Source organism: Camelina sativa, chromosome 14 (genome assembly GCF_030686135.1).
Source record: "Camelina sativa cultivar CO46 ecotype springtype chromosome 14, ASM3068613v1".
Taxonomy (NCBI): Eukaryota; Viridiplantae; Streptophyta; class Magnoliopsida; order Brassicales; family Brassicaceae; genus Camelina; species Camelina sativa.
Genome location: NC_141893.1, coordinates 16,090,613 through 16,113,123, shown reverse-complemented (window position 1 = coordinate 16,113,123; position 22,511 = coordinate 16,090,613). Strand labels below are relative to the sequence as shown.

Sequence of the window (22,511 nt, the reverse complement as noted above, 5' to 3'; positions counted from 1 at the left end):
CTATAACTCAGTCGTCAAGCAATATTTTGGCGGGAAATCATAATTTAACCTAATAATAGATGTGACCTTTCGTTTTCATATTGTTTTTTCTTTATATTCTCCTCATTCATATGTGTGACTCTCTTTCATCTCATTCTTCGTTTCTATTGTTTCACTTTATACACTCCTAAATCAAAGATTTGTCTATCTATTACATCTTCCTATCGACATGGAAGTTGTTCCTCATATCGATGGACAGTTTTTTAGAGATGTCGAAGCGATCATTTGCGCCACTGATCGGGGGAATATTCCGGTTCTAAACCCTGGTGTGGGTTCCTGGGTTGACACAACCACTGTTACGTGGTTCAAGTTCCTTCATGTTCTCTCTATCGCGATTTGAGGAATACTTCAACACAACTTGCACCATGCGTGGCCGACGTACCGCTTAATTCCCTTCCATTTTAAGAGACGATGGTTTATCGTCCTCGCAGTAAGATCACTAAAACAAACCACCATATTGATATTATTCTATACTCTTACTGTTTCTTTCCTTTAATTGTAGCGTAAAAACACGTGGGATCCAAAACATACTTTAACGGTCTGGACGCAGTTTAATTTGGTGGCTAGAACGTTATTCAGATCCCAGATGCGTGCTCTCAAGAGGATATGAGCGAAAGGTGGCAATAAACCCGAGATGCTGAGCAGCATAGTTTGGAATGATTTGGTCCATATGTTTGAAGAATTTGGTCCAGATGACGTCGGTTTCATAAAGTGATTTCCATTGTACTTTCGTGTCGTCTTCTATATGAACTATGAACTATGATTTTGTGCTTTTTTTTTTTTTTGATTTCGTTTATGTTGTACCTTCATATTAATATAAATCAGTCGTTATTTCGATATCTCAGTCATTACGGAATGATAACTCAACCATAAAGTTCGATAAGTCAACCACAATATTTGATAACTCAGTCATCACTTTATCTAAATTTTTTACATAACTCAGTTGTGAATATCTCATAACTCAGCCAACCCTCAAATTAGAATGTGTAAAAATCACTCTAAGTCTATAAATATACTTTTTATTTGTTTTAATGATAGTAATATTCATATAAAAAAATTAATATTCAATGGTTGGAGAAATACGTTTTCAAAAATAAAATTCGAATAATAATTATTTAATTATTTTGAATTATATATTGTGAAAAAAGCTCACTCTATGAATTTATTATGCGTGTGGATTTGAGCAAGCACAGAATTAGTGATTTTTCGCGTTTTCCTAACAACACTTTTTGTGACATCGATAGACGTTTTAATATTTATTAGGAGAACGAAAGATCAAGGAAAGAAAGAAGAATATGTTTTCATATTAATGAGAATACCCTAAACGATAATACAACCGTCATAAAATATATCAGCCATGACTCCAATTATAAGACTAAATAACCGAACAAACCGAACCGAACCGAAAAACTAATTTTCTCCCATTTGGTATTTTTTTGTATTGGTATTTTCGATTAATTACGGTTATATGCAGGTTAATATCGGTTATATTAAGTTAATCTACCTAATTTGGATAACATTTGGGTTATTTATGGTTATATATTAATCTAACCGGCCCATAACCGGAGATAACCGAATAGTAATTTCAAAAATTTTAAAAATTTGAAATGGTTATCATATTAGTAAACCCAAATTACCACCTTAAATCAAACACATTAGAACCAAAACCAAACTGTTAAATTAAAACCCATAATGTTGGAAATATGAACCCTACACCCCAAACCCTAACCCTAACCCCTAAATGTCATGTTTTGACTATTTGACATATTTTGATCAGAATATGTAAAAATCACTCTTTGTCTATAATTATTACTTTTTATTTGTTATAATAATATTAATATACATATTTCCATTGTAAATTTAAATTTTGAGTTAGAAAAATTTTAATTTACAAATATCTCATAAGTCAGCCGTTTATTTCGATGATAACAAGAAACATAATTATAGTTTGCGTGTGTGGATGATAACAAGAAACATAATTATAGTTTGCGTCTCCCCAACAACATTTTTTATATTCTCGAGAATGTATATAATAAATTAATATGGTTGTTGCATAACTCAGTCGTAACACAATTAATATGGCTGCTACATAACTCAGCCGTAACATCAATATTAATTTAATATACCACCTTAAGTCAGTCGTGTAAAGTACATAACTCAGCTGTAACGTATAGTATTGTTAAACGACGTCGTTCGATTTATTGTTTTAGTATAAATGATGGGATTGTAGTGATTTTGTGCTTTAGTAATCGAGTGAAAACGATGGCTCAGGGAGATATCTACAGCGGCAACTCCAGGGCTGATGAGAAAACTGCTGCTGAAGCACTAACTGAGGTACATCTCTGGACCATCTGAAATCTCTAAGCATTATCGTAATATTATGTTTGTGGTAATGTGGATGAAAATGAAAATGAGGTACGGCGAAATCTGGAGGCGCGACAAGGGCGTTCCAGTCGGGTGTAATTGTGGTGCAGTGCTTCTCGTTGCCAGATCTTATTTTTGTGTTCATCTTGATTTTTTTTTTAATATTTTAATACCAGTTCTGTACTACTTGTAAGGGTCCCGGTCAAGGCTGCGGTTTCAGGAGGTGGTGGACTGATGCATTGCGCGACGAGTTTGCCAATATTAAGGAGGAGAAGAATTAGATGAATCGGAAATAACCAAAAAAAATTTAACCGACCCATAACCGGAAATAACCAAAAAAATTTAAAAAATTTGAAAAAAATATTCATATTACCACCTTAAACCAAACACATTAAAACACATTAGAACCAAAACCAAAAAACAAATAATGTTACTCATCTGAACCCTACATCTCAAACTCTAAACCCTAAACCCCAACCCTAACCCTAACCCCTAAAAGTCATGTGTTGTATGTTTTACACATTCTGATGAGAATGTGTATAAATCAATCTTTCTCTATAATTAATATTTTTTATTGGTTATAATAATTGTAATATTCATATTTCAATTGTACATTTAAATTTTGAGTTATAATAATGTAAATTTACAAATATTTACAAATATTTCATAACTCAGCCGTGTAAGTCAATGACTCAGTCATCACTTAGTCACTTTGTCGGAATTATTTTATTTTTTATTCGAATTTTGAGTTCAGTTTTTTTATTATTTTGTATAATATATTGTGAAAAAGCTAACTTTATGAATTTATTACGCGTGTGGATCTGAGCAGACACAGAATTATTGAGCAGACACTTTTTGTAATATCTGAGCAGACACTTTTTGTAATATCGAGGCACGGCACGAAAGACCAAACGAAGCCGTACCATGTACATAAGCCATAACTCAGCCGTACGAAGTACATAACTCAGCCATAACATATATGTTTATTTAATATTTACTTATAACTCAGCCGTATGAACATAACTCAACCGTGTGAAGTACATAACTCAGCCGTAACATTGAAAAGATACTATAATATCCAAATGTTTTCAATATCCAAGTACAATTCCTACCAAAAGAAATCCAAACGTTTTCAATATACAATTCCTACCACAAGAAATCCAAATGTTTTCAATATACAAGTCCTACCAAAAGAAATACAAAATTACGTAAATTGACTCACAGGTGCCTCATCGTAGATTTCTGCTACCATTTTAACACGTATATCCTGGATATTTTGATCACAGATTCCATCGAAAGACACACCAAGCGCTTGACATTCTATAAACTTTAAAGCGTACACGCCACAGTCACCAACCTGTACGTTTTGCGGGACCTTGGAGACTCTCCTCCTCCTGAAGGTGAACTGTTTGAAAGTAGGTTCACGATATTCGTGAGGAACGTGCTCGTTCATCATTGCTGGAATCATCCGCGTAAACGCCCTACAAGCATTCAGTATTTTACCCTCACTTTCTTTGGTTACTTGTCCGACGATGCTATCATAGCAATCAATATGTCCCCTAAGCAGATCCACGTGCAGCGCCACCCAGTGATTGCCCAACGGTTGATCTGAAAACATTTGGATTTCATGTGCAGATCCACATCTTCTATCCACTTCAAATTAGTCGGTTGATCTGAAGGTATCAAACCTTTAACTAACTCTTCGTAACAGTTGCCATTGAATTTAAATAGTTTGGGTTTCATCTCGAACTGAGCATAGTCACGAACCATCGTCATGGTGAACCACGGGTCTACAAACGCAATGCGTTTGTTGTGATATGGGAAGGGATCTCGTTTGTACCTTACACTGAGGAGTCTCATATACGCGCCCATGTGCTGTAAAAAAGGAAACTGAGTAAAGAACAGCAACTCAGCCATAATGTTTTTAATAACTCAGACAACGACAACAATAACTAAGACATTAAAATAAACTTACTTCATCAGTAAGCCACCAATAGGTACCATAATTTTCTAGTTTCACTGGCCAGTCCTTTCGTTTGATGATTAGCTGCCTATAGAATTCAATTTCGATTTCGCCCTTGCCTAACGGAATATTCCTAACAAACAAAATAAACACAAGTTAATATAATGTTAACAATCTGTGATTAACTTGTTAAGAAAAAGGGTCTAAAGGGTCATACTCGGCTTTCTTTAGAAAATCCATAAGTTTCTGCAACGTGACCGGATCAACAGGTGTCAGAGGATCATATATTCCATGTCCAGGTGAACAGTTCTTCCTCATACACGTCAGTCTGTTGTCTCCAATATAAGGGATAATCCTGCTTGGATGAGCTTGTTGTGTATTCAATGCACTCCCATCCGGGGACAGCTTAACACTCTCCAGCCTAAAAACTTTAATTCTATCAAGTCTAATCTTTTCCTCCTCATCATCCTCAGATTCAGGTTCAAGTGTGTTGGCTTCAGCAATATACTGGTCTGTAATATCTTTTGTACCAGCTTCTGCACCAGCTTCTCCCTTATTCAAACCTCCATGTAGTACAATAAACAACGGCATAACAGCATTAGGATTTTTAGGCTTTCTACCTCTACCTCTTTTCTTTTCCTGAATGTCTCCAGCCGCTAATTCTTTGGCCTTCTTTGCCGCAGCTACTTCTTTGGCCTTCTTTGCCGCTTGTAACTCTTTGGCTTTCTCTTTCGCCTCTAACTCTTTGGCATTTCTCCTCGTGTAAGGCCGTGTTTTCGTATCAGCTGGTTTCTTAGCAGCTGGAGACTTCTGAAGGAAATCAATAGGATTATCAAACTTATCCATCAGATTCTTACTGATCTCATCCAAACCACTGCCATCAACAGAATTCTTTTCCTATATAACATAGCGAAGACAATTAACGATAATGATAACTCAACCTAAACATCCTGGAAAATCAGCCATAAAATTAAGATAAATCAGACATTACCGGAGGACTGTTGACAGAGTAGTTTTCTTGTATTTTTCCTGGAATGACTGGTGGAACTGTTGTTCTCTGTAGTTTTGCATGAAGATCCGGTGATATCAGGTTTGTTATCGGTACATCCGTAAATGCAGATGCCGTGTTTTGGCCATTTTCCCCAACACTCATGGAAAGCACGTGATCTTTCATCTGTTTGAGATCACGCTCAAAAGGTCCAAACCTGGTATCAATCCTTTCCTTCATCCTCTGTTCTATTATATCTCCAATCTTCTTCTCCAGATCCAGAGGCATATTTGCAATGTTTGTATCAAGGGTGTCAAACCTTGAGTTTAACCTGCACACCAAGTCAACGAGAGTTCTAACCGACACATCTTCCCCCGCATCTTCCTCCTCACTAGCCAACTGAAACAAATACACAAACTGTCGTAAACAGGCTAACGAAAGGTTACATAAAATATAAACTCACTATACACCATATCACTTACCTTTTTTCCTTTCTTCTTCGTCTCCTGTGCAGCTCCTTCTCCTTTGCAGCTCCTGCTCCTTCACCAGATTCACCACCCTGAATGGTGGTCACTTGGTTATGGACTTTCCGCTTCTTTGCGGGAGGTGATTCAGACTCAAGAGCTGCTTTAGCTTTCTTTTTCTTTTTCTTCTTCTCAATCTCCTTCACATCCCAAAACCCTTTAACAAACTTATCCATATGTATGTCTTTGATCAGGCGATTAATTGCTGGGTCGTCTTCTTGATCTGGCCACATATGAAATAGATCGTAGCCATTTTCCTTCATAACCATTTTACAGACACGCAGCTGTAACATAAGAGGTTATGAAACCCATCAGTAAGTTTTAACTCAGCCATCACTAAACAATTAACTCAGCCATCTAAGACCATAAATCAGCCATCAAAGAACCATAATTCAGCCATAATAAAACCATAACTCATCCATAACTAAACCATAACTCAGCCATATAATACCATAAATCAGCCATCATTAAACCATAACTCAGCCATAAAAGAACAATAACTCAGCCATAACTCAGCACATACTAGACTAAATAATAACTCAGTCATAACAGCCGCTAATCATTCAACCACTGCTAAACCATATATCAGCCATCATTTAAACAATAATCAGCCAGTAACTATCAGTCTATCATAACACAATCAAAACATTACCTCACCAAGCGCTTTGATCTCTTCAGCAATAACCGTTTCCATCGTTGAACGTGTACGGTTTCCACGCCATCAAAGCAACGGTATGGCATCATCTTCAGCTGATGCATTCCCAAAACGATCTCCAAAGCATCATCTTCAGCTGATGGACTCATATGCCCAAGCCTGTAACACGGGTGTAAACCCACTAAGGGTGTACGATTTCCCCGTAGGCCTCAACATCTTTATGCCATCAACAAGGGCTTCAAATGCTGACCGACCCCATGGATAAGTCTTCATTGCTTCATCATCAAAAACTCTTTTGGCACTTTCATATGGAATTCTAGAGTTATGATGCAAACCATAAATTCCAATGTGTTGAAGAAGCAACAGCCCCAACAATTTATGATGATTAGGGATTTTCCATCCCCGGCACACTTTTAATGCTTTCCTGAGTTCATTTAATGATGGACCTTCCCCACCAGGCACTTGCAAAAGTCTGAAGAACGCTTTGTGTTCCTCTTCAAGTTCAACCCATTCTGTCGGCATTGGGTCTATGTTTAACCCCGTGACATGAGCAAATTCATTCAACCCAAACCTGATAGGTTGACCACCGACCACAAACCAAAGCTCCTTCTTATGTACCCTTAACTGGTTACATAGTAGGAAATGTACAACCTTACCAGACCAGACGAATTGGCTATCAACTAGCTTAGAGATTATTCCAATAGGTACTTTCTTCGTTTCATCCCACGCATCTTGTCCTATTGATTCTCTAATCGTAGGGAAATCTCCCATCCTGAAATTGGTATTAATTTCTCTAAACTCTATATTAGAGTTTCCTTCAGCGTATAGTCTTGGGGGTAATCCCTTGCTTGTTCTTCAGAAATAATCACCATCGACATTTGATAAATAATATAATTCATAAGTAAATCATAAAATAAATCAGCCATAGCATAAAACAAACTCATACACAAAGCATAACATAACTCAGCCACAAATACATAACTCAGATCTAAAGCACAAAATAACTCAGTCACCAAAACAAAACTCAGCCGTAACTCAGCCACATCAACAAACAAATCAGCCATCAAATCGAATAGATCTAACAAATCAGCCGTAAACCCTAAAATTAAATCAGCCATCGAATCGAATAGATCTAACAAACCAGCCGTCATTAGAGACGGCGACAATCAGCCATAAATCATCGATAAAAACCCACATTCAGCCGGAAAACTCGAAACTAAACATTCGACACATACCGGAACGTTTAAACGAAGACGAAGACGACGAAGAGAGAGAGAGCGACGACGAAGAAAGAGAGTGCGACGACGAAGAAAGAGAGTGAGACGACGAAGAGAGTGAGTGCGACGACGAATAGAGAGAGAGCGAGCAAATACGGCGAGAGATGACGGCAAGAGATTGACGGCGACATAGTGGACAATGACAGGTGTGACCGGCGACGAGAGACGACGAAGAAGAGTTTTTTTTTTTTTTAGTATTGGCGGTTTGTGAACAGTGAAAACTGTTCATTTTCCCTCTCTTTAATATAAACAAGAAAAAATAAATGTTGATCTGAAAAAAACGGCTTAATGACATGTTAAATCATATCTGATGTGTATTTTAATTTGCTGATTTGTATTTTTTTTTTTTGTGACCGAAATCGAAAAACAAAACCCAAAGGGTAAATTATAATTACACCCAAAGCACTAAACATTTGAGTAACTTTCAAAAGATTTATAGATACAAGTAATAAACCAACTTTTGGATATGATTTGAGTAATTTTTTCTAAAAAGTAATATGAACCTGAAAATCGAACTAGAGATTCACAGCCATTTGTATTTCCTATTGACATCTGTAGAAACAATGGCTCGAACAAATCATACCGGCTAAAGAATCTCCACAAGTATAGAAAGGATATCTTCAGATCGAATATGAGAAGATATCATGACAACCTTCAGGTACAATAGGAGCCTACGAGGTTTCATTGGCAGTCCAAAAACTTTTCTCTTCAAAAAATAATTCAAAATCCCATAGGCAGAGACAGAGAGCTCTGTATTTTGGCTCCATGAAATATAAGAATAGGACTATTTATCAACGGCCAAGATTTTTTTTTTTTGGTAATAAAGATATCATAACATATGAGTGTGTGTCCGATAAGCAAAAACATTACAACGATTATGATGAATAGAGGAGAAAACTCATATTCCATCGCTACAAATCTCATTTTCGAGTTTTGCCAGCAAAGTCAATCGGAAGGTTTCGCTGTGTGTTGGAGCTACGGAGGTCCATGCTTCGCCGTCCGGATTTCCACGTCTCTTATTTATAGTCAGACGAGACTACGACTGGCTCTTCTTCTCGTCGCCTCAGCCTCATAGTCCATATGAGAAGTCTTCTCATGTAGTAGCCAAAGAGTGTAGCTATTTTGCATGTGAGTAAGACAGTTCTCATGTTACAAGGTTTCGTGTGAGCATTTGTCATTCTGTTGACTTTAACATTTTGGTTATCATGTTCATGTTCCTAATTGTGCTACAGGCAGTGAAAAAGAAGAACATATGTGCTGAGAGGCCGAGCCTAGTTTCCATGAATGGACTGAATAATTCATTCAAAATTTCACAAGTCCGTTGACCTATCAAATATACTCTCTATTTCATTCATTTTAATTTTTCAATTTTTTTACTCTTTTATTTTACTTCTTTGTTACTCACAAACGAATTTTAAGTAAAAAAAAATTGGCACAAATAAATCTTATAAAAGTCTTCTTTCATCAGGATCACTCTCAATCTCAGGCCGGCGTTGCTGCCGGCGATTTCTCCGTCGTTCCCGCGCTTCCGTACCGCCAAATTTCAACCTTCCCGTATTTTTAAACCTATCTTTCTCCGCGGGAACAATCACACACTCGGGGGGAGCCTCAGGGTACCTAACGGTATCATAACAGTAAGAATAGTACATGAAACGTTGCCGAAATCTTCGCATGGCGGCCCGTTGACGTGAGTTGATGGTTGAGTAATCTTGAGACTCGAGGAAGTCGACGGAGTCGGAGCAATCCACGGGTACTTCTTGGATAGGATCAACGGAGCAGCCGTCAAGAGAGAAAGATTTGAACTCGGCTACGAATGGTGCAAATTTGTAATTAGCTTTGCATTTGCCGCCGGAAGTGGCCCAATCTGAAGCGTCCCAAATGGTGGCGTAAAGAGACATTGGCTTCGCGGGGTAATCAGCTCCCATTGCATCGTTTCTTATCACTTCTCTTATTGGCACATCATCTACCCAAAATCTACAATATTTGTGTTTAAAATTTCGTTAGCTAAATTGCTAATTGTTTTTTTTTTTCAAAAACAGACACATAAACTAGACTTTGTCATTATAACAAACAATAAAAGATAAGCAGAAAAAGAAATTTAGCTGATTATTTTAGTTATGATTAAGATTTTATTTTTGCTATATTATTTTAACTAAAAAAGGTAGATGGTAATGGACTAATGGTTAATTGCATTTAATTGTCACTCCAGCAGGCCTAAGTAAATTCTCATAAATTTAAATTTTATATGTGTTCTGTTTATATAAAAAAAAGTTATGATTAACGGTTCTCGTTCTTCAATTTTGAAGACGAAGGTTCAATAGAAAGTCAAATTTATTCAACTGTTAATTTTGGCTTTAAACTAATATGCGTGAGCGTGACGACTGAGGCTTAATACGCGTCAAAAAAGATAGCTCTAAGCTGATGTTTAACAATAATGACGAATTGAATGTTTTGTAAAAGCTGACTCTTTATCGATTTTAAAATTTTAAATCAAATAAAAAATGGAGCAAAAAGTAATAGTAGAAAAAATTGTATTTTAGAAAGCAAAAAAAAAGTGCTACTAATCTTAGGAAAAAAAAAAGTAAAGGAAGAAACGTTCTGTGAAAGACAAACATTCTTTTTTTTTTTTTCATCTTATAGCTTTGTCCCACCAAATTTAATAATATTGATTAACCGGGTTTAGTCAACGCTAATGAAACAACTAAAACAAAAGAAATGAGAAGATCTTGAAGAAGCTTACATGATCTTGTGAGGAGTCCAGAGGATACTGTAACGATGAAACTCCTTAGAAGGATCAAACCAGAGACGATATCTTTCTTCACGACCTCTTTGTGTACTTCCATTTCCGTATAGATTTGTCTGAAACCTCCATGGCTTTCCTTTTATGTTCCCTAGAAACTCTATGTCTAGTTCGTCGTGTGTTTTCTCGAACACGTCTCCGTTTGATGTCTACACATATCCATTTAAACATAAAAATTAGATCCCAAGTCTTTTAAAAGATTGGTGCATTTTTCTTTTTTCTTGGGAAAAATAGAAACTATTTTCTAGGGAAAATTAATGACTATTTTCTAGGCAACCAAACAGAGAAAATTGTGTCGTTGGGTTCTTCGACAAATCGTTTGGTATTCCATTTTCAATGACGATTTTCTCGGCCAAAAAAAAAGAAAAAGTTTCAAATTAGATCAAATGAGTTAACATCATGGTTTTTTAAAAGATAATAATGAATAGTTTAGGTAAATAATTAGGAAAACAAATTAAAGAATTAAACATTCATGCAGATGGATGAAAAACGAATAAAACATATGTTTTGTGTTAATCAAAACATTTAAAACAAAAAATGAGCCGGAGACTTACATAAAAGGCGACGACGACGCCGGCAGTATAATCAGCGGGAAGCTTGATCATGGAGCTGTAGAATCCATGTTGATACATATTCGATGATATGAAACCAGAACCTATAATTATAATCATCATCAATCATCACCATGACATCATCTTTAAAAAGTTATTTATAAAACCCATGTGATAAAGATGTATATATACCGGTATATCGATCAAGAAGGAGACGAACGGAGAGATCATCAGGTGAACGGACAAGATTAGCATCGCCAAAGAGAGGAGAAAGTGATTCTTCGAAACTTAAGGTGTTGAGATTCGTGAAGGCTAATGATGATCTCAAATACAAACCCAAGATCAAGATGATGTTGAAGAAGAAGATATGATTATACGATGATTTTTTAGACATTTTGATTCTTTCTGAGAAGAAGAACAAATGAAAAAAAGATTTATGATTTGTGTTTATTAGTTAGTTACACATATAGCTTTTGACATAAGAGAGAGAGGTTTCTCTTTTTTTTTGTTTTTTTTTTTGTTTTGGCTTTTGGTGTAGGGAGAAAATTGCTCTTTGGCTTCCACGCTCGTGGTGTTTATATAAGGGAGAGTTATTATTGTTCAATAGTCTTTTCTGATTTGTCTTCTTAATCTTTATTTTCCAGTTTTACCCTTTTTGTATATTAGTCTGCCACGGTTTTGCAGCTGTTTTATTTGAATGTGTGAGTTATACATTAGAGTGATGTCAAGGATGATCGATCAAGAAAGAAAAAAAAAATGATTAGAGAACTTGGTTATGAATTCATTTTTAATGTGAAATTTGATATTTTAAAAGTATCATCATATTATGATGAATTATTGTAACTTTTACGTTGAACGATTCTAATTTCATGCATTACTTGAAAACCATGGTATTATTATTACACATACATGTTTTAAATTTTGAGTCTCATAATATTTTATCTAACTTTTATATTATTTTACAGTTTTTTGAAGTACAAGTTTTTTGAGACTTCTATCATCATGACGTTTATACTATTAAACCGTCTGATCTTGTGATATATAGTTGTTGTTATTTCGATGTCTATGATACATTTTTATGTGCAATATGTTAGAGGTTTTTTTTTTTATGCTAAAGGTTTTAAAGAAAAGCACGAATTATTATGTCGCTTAAAAGACATTATGAAATCCTTTAAGTAATTTGAAAATTTTGAAATCGTGTTGAGTAGAGATTACGTCATTACGTGTATAGGCATTTGGCAAAATAAGTCTTTAAATGGTTTTATAGCTGTTAATATAAATTAGCATGTGACAAGAAAAAAGGATAGAGAGTAATATTACTATTAGCTTATAAAATATTACTTATATATAGTTTGTATGGTTTATATGAAAGGGTAGATTTGTCATATTCCATGATGAAAGCTAAAACAAAAATGACAACTAAGCATGAAATGGACATGAAAGGGTCTTTATTCTGTCTACCCATGCAGATTGTATATATATAATCACCACAGTCATCCTCATTTATTAAATAAGTTAATTCTATTAATACATATTTTACGTGTAGGCGTTCAAATTAGGTGGTTACACTAATCAACACTTTAAATTAATAAAAAGGTTTTCGACAAAAAGAAAATTTTAATATAAAGGTATAGATTCCAAAACGATGGACAGCCAAACGTAAACATTTCGAAAGACTCTTTTGTTCCTTAATTAGTTAGATCTTTCCTCTTTATATATTCACAATACTTTAATGTTACGCTTCACAATATCAAGATCAGATTAGGTAGTGTCGTGTATATAAGATAGACATAAAGACAAGGAACTAACACGACTTTAGTTTTGTAGTGAATTACAACGTTTTATAGTAGATAGTACTATAGTAGTATCCTGTACTAGTATAGTAGTATATAATTAAGCTTTTAATTGTCTTTTAGTCAAACTAGTCCCTTTCGTTTAATTAGTTAAAACCAGATAACCAAATCGCCGTATCATCTAAAATAATCATATGGTAGGATATGAGTAGTTGTTTCGTATATATATCTATTCAGAAGCTCACTTTCGAATAATTTATAAAACCGTAAACTTAGATCAATGAATTACCGAGTTCAGACAAAATCAGTTACCGATTAAGGGAAAAGAAAAAAAAAGAGTTACGATTAGACTAATCCACTCCAATAATTAAACTCTCACAACACTAATAAAAGTTAAAATAATCCTCAGTTGGTCGACAGAAATTATATTAGCATATATGTCCGAAGAGGGCCGCTATATGTAAGAGTGTAGCTGCCGTCACAAAAGAATAATATAAGTAAAAGTGTGCATTTAGTTGATTTGGTTTACCAACCTTCTCTAACCTCTATGCATGCATCTGGTCTGGTCATCAACTTTATATACAAAGTAAAGTAATTACAGGACCAAACTATTTAATCACGGACTTGTTATTCTGATATTGTCTAACATAAAAACTCATAAATTTGTGATATTATATATGATAGAAGCCGTGAATTGTTCAAGTAGCAAAACATATATAACAACGAAATCATTATTAATTGAACAAAGTTTCGTCGTATTATCTTTTAATTAATCTCAGATTAGTGGATAATTAGCAGGTGAATCATAAGGTGGATCTTTGTTACGTAACCACTACCCTTTTTTTGTTTTTTTGCTTCTCTAGAATGTACACACAGTTAATCATTTTCTAAAAACTATATGTATTTTGCATCATACAACTAAGTCATCCGATCATTCTCTCTATATAAGAAATATATATATATATATTAAAGAAAGATTGCTTCCTTAGTAATATGTACTATGGAGTTTTAATTCAACCTCCAAATTCTGTATATTCTTTTGTCAACTAATAATATATAGAATTTGGAGGTTGAATTAAATCTCCATAGCACATATTACTAAGGAAGCAATCTTTCGTTTTTTTTTCTTTTTGCCTTGTTCTCTTTTCTTTGAGAGACAGAGAGAGATTCCATTACCATCTGTACACACAATCACTACTGGCCCGCAGTGTGTTCAATTGTCTGCTAGCTTCTGCACTCGGCTAACAAATAAAGATAAACGTTACATATATATGTTTTCTTGTTTTCTTTTGACATTATCCATTGGAATCTTCTTATAGATATGTATTGTATCATAAACTTGATGCACATTTTTTTTTTGCCTTTTATAAAGCTAACCTATCAATCAATTTTTTAAAAAACTTATTCTTCTGGACACATATGAAGGCATTATGTGGTTTTCGATGGTTTAAGTCATTAGTTCAAGAGGACTTATTCTTCCGGACACATAAAGGCATTATGTGGTTTTTGATAGTTTAAGTCACTAGTCCAAGAGGAATGAAACCTTAGGTACGTCTAAATTCATGAAGAACATACTATTGGTTTATCATTTAGAAAAGAAAAAAAAAATTACAAATATAATTGTATTCCAAAACAAACCAATGTACTATGTATAACATATTGGCTGGCTATTGTGATATTTATACAGAAACGGATCAAATAGAGAAATTACCAAAAACAAGGTTCATCAATCATCAACCAATTAGAGAAGAATGTGAAAGTCTTTGAGGTATTGAATAAGGTAGACAGACTCAACTGCATCATCTTCTATAGAGGGTTGACCTTATACAAGAGTATTTGCACGTGGATGCCATCATTACTAACGAAATAGTTTATTTAGCATCTCCACTATAATTACCCTTATTGTTGTTATTTTAAGCTGATAACTAATAATTGCATAATCTGTATTTCAGGTTGTATAGCTCTGTGTAGTGTTGTAGAAACCAATGAGGATTTAGGCAACAATAGTGTCTTGAAAAAAAATATATATATATATGGGCTAAATGAGAAAATGTTATTTGGATTGTTAGTAATTTTATAAGTTAATGTGTACACATAAATCGATTTAAAAGATGCCTTAAAATTGAAGCTAAGGATTAAGGAACATTATTCGAAGATGCTTATTATATAATATGTATAACTCACTAGGTTCTTGATCCATATATAGTACAAACACAATCCACATTACAATAATTGAGGATGTTCTTCTCTAACAAAATTATTGGAAATTGATATTTAACCAATAATAATGTGGTTAACTTACAAACACACAAGATATGACTCAATTGGTTAGGAGAACTGCATATGGTAGGGTATGCCATGTAATCATCTCCCATACTTATCTGTATGGATAATGATAATGATTTTGTAGATTAATTATTATGCAAGTTTTGTGCGCTTGTGGTACCGTGTCCCCAAGTTGAGATATACTAATGTAATGATGTTTCATTACAAAAAAGTTTCATTTATTTAAATCGTATATAATTGGGATTTGAAACCTGAAGTGGTGTATAACTACTTTCCAGAATTTAAGCTTAAGATAAAAATGAGAAAGTTTCTTACCTTCTATTTATGTAATTTAATTTTTGGGTCAGAAGAAGATTTAAAATTGAGCTAATATATATGCTTGATTTTAATCTAATGTTTTGAAATGTAGTTTATTCAATTTAACAAATATGAGTCGTTAACAATTTTCCCATGACACATTAACATTTACATTCATTCACTACTTTCAAAAAGTACAATGTCAAGGAGGACTAAACTCAAGCCTTGAGGAAATGGTATTTGGATTCAACATAGCTCTCTGAATCCCATAAGAAAGACCCAAAAGCCACAGCTTCCAAAACCAACATCGCAAGTCCAGAGACACTCAAAGACAGAACCTCGTCGTTGGAAGTATCAAGCTTACCGTCCTCGAGTATCCTTATGTCTGGTCGCCCAAAGAGCGCTTGCGTCTGCTTCTCAATCAGAGTCATGGCTTCTTTAGAGCGTATCGTGGCATATCTCTGAAGCGTATCCGAGTCCAAATACGTAACATATGATCTCAACCCATAAGACGATGACTCATCTTCATTTCTTTGTATGGCGTATTCATCGGGGTCATATTCCTCTGGTTGGATCCTGATCAAGGAATTCGGGTCCCATAACGGGTAAGGAGGCGAGGGCTCTTCGAAACGTTCCCTGGTTTTCTCAGGCCGTTTTGGAAGTGTGTTCATGGTTCTCTCGAGCTGGTATCTTTGGTCTACTCTTCTAAGGAAATAGCCATACATGGCGGAAGCAGCGTAGAGTTTCCCGAGTTTGATTTTGCTTATCTGAACTATAGAGCTTAAAGGACCAACCGCTGTTCGGTCTCCAAGAACTGAAGACAAGTGACTCTGTATCATCTCGAATGCATCCGCGGAGTGAATGACTTCGAGCTTCTCTTCTTGGTTTGGCCATAAGTCTATCCGTCCTGCTGGGTCTGAAGTTGGTTTAATCTGAGGAATCATAGAGATCCCTTTCTCCACAAACCGTTGTACCACTAAACAGTAAATGATCTCAGCCAAAGTTTTACGTCTGTCCTTGTCCCTAACTTCAGATATTCTCCTGCAAATCAAGCACACAACGAGGAAGAAACGATCTGAAAAATTGCTCATTACTAATGAATGTAATCGAATAGAGCCTACACATATAGACTGGTGAAATTGCATTGCTCATTACTAGTGAAGATATATCTCACTAGTGATCAAAACAGGATGGAGCCTAATATGAAGACTCAACCAATAGAGGCTCTAAGCCTAAGGTTCTGTAAGCATTGCAATTAAGAAACATATTCCCACATTTTCAGTAAGTTTTATGCATCCAACGAAACAGAATGAAACTAACACGTAGACTCCACCAATACGTTATCTAACCCTAAGGTACTGCGCCTAAACCCTAAAGCATTGCAAGAGACTTATTCCCAAAACATCAATGAGCTGTATGGAGCCTATATGAAGACTCAACCAATACAGGATCTAAGCCTAGGTTCTATACTTAAGCACTGTAAGAGATTTATTCCCAAAGTGTGATATGTTGTAAGCAAAAGAAGACTTACTTAGAGAGAATATCTTGTGAAGAAGACGAAACAGATTTAAGAGTCTCGTTCCCAGCGGCGAATTTCTCGAGCTGCTCATCGACAGTAACGGGGAAAAGATGAGGATGAGTTCTAAGAATCTGGTCCAAAAGCTGTCCCACAGGAGATTCAAGCTCAACAGGAGCAAGCGGAGCAAAGTTCTCATTAGAGTCTTCTTCTTCTTCTCCTAAAGCTCTCACAGTCACACCTCTTCCTCGGCCACTCTCAGTGGTACTTCCAAGCTTCGGAACACAAAACGAATGGCATCTCTGTAATTTAACACAACGAAAGCAAAAAAAAAAAAAAAAAAAAAACAAGAAGTGGAATTAAGATTTAGACATCAAATCCAAGAGACTGAGTGGTTTGGTTCATCACTCATCTTCTTCAAATCGTAGTAGTGAATCATTCAAATTCCGGGAAACGAGAGAGTAATATAATAATAATAATATTTACCTGAGGGAGAAGGGATGGAGAAGAAGAAGGAGAGAGGAACTTGGAGGAGAGAGAGTGGAGAGAGTGGTTGAAGCAAAGCCTGCCATGGCCGCTGCTGCCGATGGCTTGCATTTTTTTTTTTTTTTTTTTTGGTTTTTTTGATTTGATTTTTTTTTTCCGAGAAACGTATCCCAAAAGATTGTGAGAGAGACTACGAACGAAATAAATTGTGGCTCATGTCAAAAACCGAAAAATAATAATAATGTACGGATATAAATAGTTAAATAATTACATAAATAGTGTTTTTAAAAAAAAATATATATAAGACAACTTTATTTCGTATAAATATCTAAAAACAATCTAGAAATGAAAATAAGAACATTCCATACCATATAAAAATTTATGAAAATAGCCTAAAAATTTCAACAGCAAAATTAGAAAAATTAATAATAATAATAATTGAAAAAAAAAATTACTCACTTAAACCTGAATTTTCAAACTTCAGAACAAAAATCAAATCAAAAAAGCCACACAAAAAAAAAAAAAAAAAGAGAAAATTTGGATTATTGACTGATTTAACATTCCTACAAACAACTGGTTTTCTAAAGATGAACATTTGCGTTTGCGTTTCTCTAGATAGACCCAAACGCAATCGCTATACACAATGCGTAGTCCAGTTTTTGGAGACAAAACAAAAGTGGAAAATCTCAAAGGAAAAAAAAAAATATACACAATTTGTTAACGATGAGACTCTATCCTTTTTTTTATTATTCCTGCTTCCTCCTACTTGAACGCACCATCAAAGGCAAAGCTTATAAAACACTAAAGAAACCACACCAAATCTGGTTCCCAAAATTAAATTAGCTGCTGTTCTTCGGTCAGGCTGAGTTGTTGTTGAAGGAACTACAGAGTGGTCTACGCAACATCCTGACGTGCGCCTCTCTGTGGTTCTTGCTCATTCTTGTTCAACTCTCCTCCTTCCAGTGACGGGACTGACGAAAACTTATTCTGCAAGTACGCGTTATGAGGTAAAACATCAACTCTTGAAATCTATGTTCAACGCAAATTATTGTAATTTCTTATCTTTACCTTGAGAGAGCTATTTTCAGCAACAAGCTCTTCATATTGGCTTTTAAGCTTGTTAATTTCTGCTCTAAGACTTGCGTTTTCTCCATTCAAAACCTCTGCTCGTTGTGCTAGCTCATCACATTCCGCCTTAACACACACAGAAAAGGTTTTGATCATTCATACTCGATAGGCATGACGCTAGAGCGGCTTCAAGATATATGTTTTATGATATATACCTGTTTACGCAACCTGGATCTACGAGCAGATTCCCTATTGGATTGCTTCCGTCTCTGTCGCTTAAGCTCTCTCTCATCCTGAATATTCACCAAAACAGTTAACAAGCTGCTTGAATTAACCGTAAAAGAGAAGTAAGAAGAGGAGACACTTACACAAACTTGTAACCATGGCTGTGATTGGGAACCATCTACTACAACTCCTGGAACTGCTCCAGGAACATTCCCATGACCGCTCCAATAGTCCATTCCGATATTTAGATTTGTTGGCGGGCCTGGAACACCTGTAGCCGACACTGGCATGATCGCGACGGCCTGGCTCACCAGTAGATTACTTCCATTACGGAGTGGTCCATGAGCAGAACCACCACTCTCTGAAGCTGTTTCACCTTAATATACGAAATACGAAAGAGCAATCTCTAAATAAGCAGATTCTAACATTTTAGGTCATAACATGTTACGAGATGAGAATTAAAAAGTTATATTAGCTAACCATCCTTCCCGTTGTGTCTAGAGCCAGAGTCCTACAAAAATCAATACCATGACCATAAACGCTCATTTCCATATGTAATCCAACGTAATGATTTAATGGATTGCTACAAACTTACATTTTGTGAATTTGCATCACTTCCGTCACTTGATCCATCAGAAGCGCTTTCAGCACTGTTAAACCGTGAACAAATCAGACAAATCTATTCAATAACATTATCATTGCTAGCAATCATAAGTATTCAGTATGCCAACACGATTACGATTTTCAAACAAATATGAAGTCACATGCCTTTTAGAACAAGCTCCATTAGCTGATGCTCCTGAGTTTTTTCCAGTTTCATTGTTCTTTCCTATAATCATATTCAAACTCCCCAAGCTTCCTTTTGATCTTTTGATTGGCAATTTTTCCTTCCCATCAGATGGTTTACCATCACCCTCGAGACCACTCCCAGTATTACCCTGAATCGAAAACATTCCTCAAACAAGATCCCATCTGACCCAAACTCTAATAAAAAAAAAATGATAGAAGGGAAAACTCACAGAAGCTTCAGCCATTCCATTAGGAGAAGGCATTGCATAGGGACTATATGGATACGACCCCTGTTGCAGCTAAAGAACATGTTAACAGAAACTACAAAAACATTCACTATTTTGAGTACATAACCGAAGATCCAAAACTGTAACAGTACCGGAGGTAATGAAGGATGTGCGTACATGCCACCTGGAGGATACATCGCAACATACGGATGAGGAGGTGTTCCATAAGGAGGCATCATATGCTACAAAAAGAGAAAAACAATGTCTTGAATTGATGCTACAAACATTACTCAGCACAATTGCTATGGAGAACCTAACGAATTATATATGTTTGAAAAAAAAACTAATCTCAATTAAATCTAGACAAGCGATCAAAATTATATCCCAAGTACGCAAATATCAATAGCAAAAGTTCTGTGAATCGTCAAGTAATCCCCTGAAGCTCCAAAGAATGCTTAAAGTTAAAATCATCTAGACCGGATTAGGTGAGGAAAACAATTGGATTTACCTGAACGCCCCACATATAAGGGTGAGGTTGAGGACTTGATGCTACGTAGCCATGAGGTGGCATCGGAGAAAAACCCTGTTCAACAAGAAACGCATGAGCCACATAACACCTAAATGCAACAAACAAACAAGAAAGACAAAGGAATCTCGTATTAGACCTGGAAACCCGACCAATCTTGAGTAGCCATTCCAGCACTCACAGCAGAAGAAGGTGGTTCCTACAAACAAACAAAAAACATCAAAGCCTTAACACTAAAAGAAACACTTTGCTATACCAAATTTACACACCAATTCAAACCTGTGAAGTCGCAGCAGCGGCAGCAGGAGCAGAAGAAGAAGACGAAGGTGGTGGAGTCTTAGGTTCTTTCTCTTTACCCGATTTCTCCATCTCGCTGCTACCCATTAACCCTTGATCACATTCACCAACTTCTAACCAACCGGTGAACGCTTCTTCACACAAAAACCAGAACAAGTTCTCAAACCTAACAAATCCTGCAAATTAGATGTCACACAGTTGGGTAACTAAAACATTGAACCAATACAGTTCCTAAGCAATTCAACTGATAATCCCAGAAGCTAAAAAAGGTCACATTTTTATCTCATGATTCCAAAAAAAAAAAACCTAACTTTTAAACTTAACAATGCTGGAGGAACCAAAATAAGAGACGATAACACAAAATCTAAAGAATTACACCCCCAAAATCTAAAGTCTGAATTTAGAATCTATTTAAACGGAATTGAAACTAGACACAGGTAAAAACTTTACCTGGAGATCTGCAATGTTTGATCAATCTGAGCAAAACCCAGATACGTGAAATGAAGCAAAAAAAGATTTGCAGAAATTGGTAGTGAGATTTGAGAGAATCAAAAGAGAGAATGTTAAGAGTTTTTTCGGTGATTGGTCGTGTCGTGTTTTCTGACGGGGAAGAGGAGGAGGAGGAAGCTGCGTGGCCTTGACAGGGAATATACTATTTTTAAGTAAACCCAAATCTTTATCTTATTTATGAAATTAACCCTGTAAATCTCTGAACAACATTTTTGTAACCACATTTTATATCATTTGTAAAAGTTAAAACTTAACGAGTAGAGGCTTTAACCTCTTCAAGATGAAAATGTATGATGAAAGTTCCTAGATTTGTTAGGATCTGATCGACGACCTATTTCTTATCAGAAATATCGTATCGTATCAAAACCACTCATAAATATGACAACGACTCAAATATCATAACGAAAACAAAGACTCCGTGAACACTAATTCATATAAACGAAATTTTTACTTTAAATACTTTTTTACTAGCCCTGGGCATTCGGTTAATTCGGGTTATTCGGTTCAATATTTTTTTTTTGGGCTATCAAAAAAAAGCTACCGAATTAACGCGAATAAAAAGTTCGGTTCAGATCCTTGGATACTCAGAATTTTTGGTTGGCTTATATTCCATAAAATTAATTCCAAACTGAACCAATTATCAATTCCAAAAAAGAGTTAAAATGTTATCAGTCCAGCGCATCTTTAAATGGGAATGCTTATCTTTTGATGCAAGGGAAGTAATGGAAGGGTATGATTGTTTACTCGCTTTTGATATTACAAGAGAGAAATTTGGAGAGCTTCTTTCTATACCGTTTTCACATGATTTTGGACAGATGGGAAGACTATCTTGTGTTAAAGAAGAGAAACTCGCGGTGTTATATCAGGGATCATATGCATATAAGGTAGAAGGTAGAGATATGGATGACAACTATGATTAAGCCCAATGCGGTGTTGTGGAGCAAATTCTTACCTGTTAATATGGAACCAAAAATGTTCTTATATCCTCTTTCCAGCTATACGACCAGCATCCTCAGTTATAGCCTCCAATGCACCAACTTAAGAGGTTAAGCTATTACAATCACGATTCATATCAACAAAACTTGTTTTAGTGTCTCATGGTCGTTCCTAACATTGTTTCGTGGACCTCGAGAGATCATGGAAAATAAAGACACACATGCATGAGGGACCAAGATTTGAACACTAGCAATAAATCGAAGACAACTTAACAAACCTATTTACTTACTTCTTTTTTATACATTTCCAAACAATTTTCTTTTCATTTTTCGTATAATATGAAGATAAAATATTGACTCAACCTTATATGATATATGAAATTCTCAACTAATAA

The 22,511-nt window shown here is 35.4% G+C and overlaps 3 protein-coding genes across 5 annotated transcripts; all 3 read right to left on the bottom strand.

Moving 5' to 3' along the window:
• Nucleotides 1-9,131: 9,131 nt before the first annotated feature.
• Nucleotides 9,132-11,738, bottom strand: LOC104743716 (putative xyloglucan endotransglucosylase/hydrolase protein 30). Its single transcript, XM_087485309.1, has 4 exons — nucleotides 11,354-11,738; nucleotides 11,165-11,265; nucleotides 10,551-10,759; nucleotides 9,132-9,784 (listed from the first exon to the last, which is right to left on the bottom strand). Exons 1-4 carry the CDS (start codon nucleotides 11,553-11,555, stop codon nucleotides 9,256-9,258), a joined length of 1,041 nt encoding a protein of 346 aa, XP_087341435.1. The 5' UTR covers nucleotides 11,556-11,738; the 3' UTR covers nucleotides 9,132-9,255.
• A 3,896-nt stretch (nucleotides 11,739-15,634) lies between these two features.
• On the bottom strand, nucleotides 15,635-18,227 carry LOC104741810 (UV-B-induced protein At3g17800, chloroplastic). 2 transcript variants are annotated; one of them, XM_087485306.1, is made up of 3 exons: nucleotides 17,540-18,227; nucleotides 17,069-17,328; nucleotides 15,635-16,578 (listed from the first exon to the last, which is right to left on the bottom strand). In XM_087485306.1, exons 1-3 carry the CDS (start codon nucleotides 17,648-17,650, stop codon nucleotides 15,756-15,758), a joined length of 1,194 nt encoding a protein of 397 aa, XP_087341432.1. In that variant the 5' UTR covers nucleotides 17,651-18,227; the 3' UTR covers nucleotides 15,635-15,755. The 2 variants fall into 2 exon arrangements, with proteins under 2 accessions (XP_087341432.1, XP_010461033.1); XM_010462731.3 differs by having other exon boundaries at nucleotides 17,069-17,355; nucleotides 17,540-17,786.
• LOC104741809 (bZIP transcription factor 68) lies at nucleotides 18,059-21,373 on the bottom strand. Of its 2 annotated transcripts, none has more exons than XM_010462730.3 (13): nucleotides 21,122-21,373; nucleotides 20,654-20,847; nucleotides 20,514-20,573; nucleotides 20,357-20,431; nucleotides 20,001-20,090; nucleotides 19,852-19,911; nucleotides 19,601-19,770; nucleotides 19,428-19,482; nucleotides 19,313-19,343; nucleotides 18,976-19,208; nucleotides 18,823-18,900; nucleotides 18,608-18,733; nucleotides 18,059-18,526 (listed from the first exon to the last, which is right to left on the bottom strand). In XM_010462730.3, the coding sequence occupies exons 2-13, from the start codon at nucleotides 20,756-20,758 to the stop codon at nucleotides 18,434-18,436; spliced, it is 1,176 nt and encodes a 391-aa protein (XP_010461032.2). In that variant the 5' UTR covers nucleotides 20,759-20,847; nucleotides 21,122-21,373; the 3' UTR covers nucleotides 18,059-18,433. The 2 variants fall into 2 exon arrangements, with proteins under 2 accessions (XP_010461032.2, XP_087341433.1); XM_087485307.1 differs by having other exon boundaries at nucleotides 18,976-19,199; nucleotides 21,122-21,298.
• Between the last annotated feature and the right edge of the window lie 1,138 nt (nucleotides 21,374-22,511).

Bases quoted from the DNA above. Each gene is read 5' to 3' on its own strand.
- LOC104743716 (XM_087485309.1), bottom strand. From the start codon at position 11,555: ATGTCTAAAAAATCATCGTATAATCATATCTTCTTCTTCAACATCATC. The intron at 11,266-11,353 runs GTATATATACAT...TTATAATTATAG, and splicing joins CCTTCTTGATCGATATACCG to GTTCTGGTTTCATATCATCG. The intron at 9,785-10,550 runs GTAAGCTTCTTC...CAAATATTGTAG, and splicing joins TGGACTCCTCACAAGATCAT to ATTTTGGGTAGATGATGTGC.
- LOC104741810 (XM_010462731.3), bottom strand. From the start codon at position 17,650: ATGCAAGCCATCGGCAGCAGCGGCCATGGCAGGCTTTGCTTCAACCAC. The intron at 17,356-17,539 runs GTAAATATTATT...GTTAAATTACAG, and splicing joins CTCCATCCCTTCTCCCTCAG to AGATGCCATTCGTTTTGTGT. The intron at 16,579-17,068 runs GTAAGTCTTCTT...CTTGATTTGCAG, and splicing joins TCACAAGATATTCTCTCTAA to GAGAATATCTGAAGTTAGGG.
- LOC104741809 (XM_010462730.3), bottom strand. From the start codon at position 20,758: ATGGGTAGCAGCGAGATGGAGAAATCGGGTAAAGAGAAAGAACCTAAG. The intron at 20,091-20,356 runs GTAAATCCAATT...CTCTTTTTGTAG, and splicing joins CTTATATGTGGGGCGTTCAG to CATATGATGCCTCCTTATGG. The intron at 19,912-20,000 runs GTACTGTTACAG...TAGCTGCAACAG, and splicing joins CACATCCTTCATTACCTCCG to GGGTCGTATCCATATAGTCC.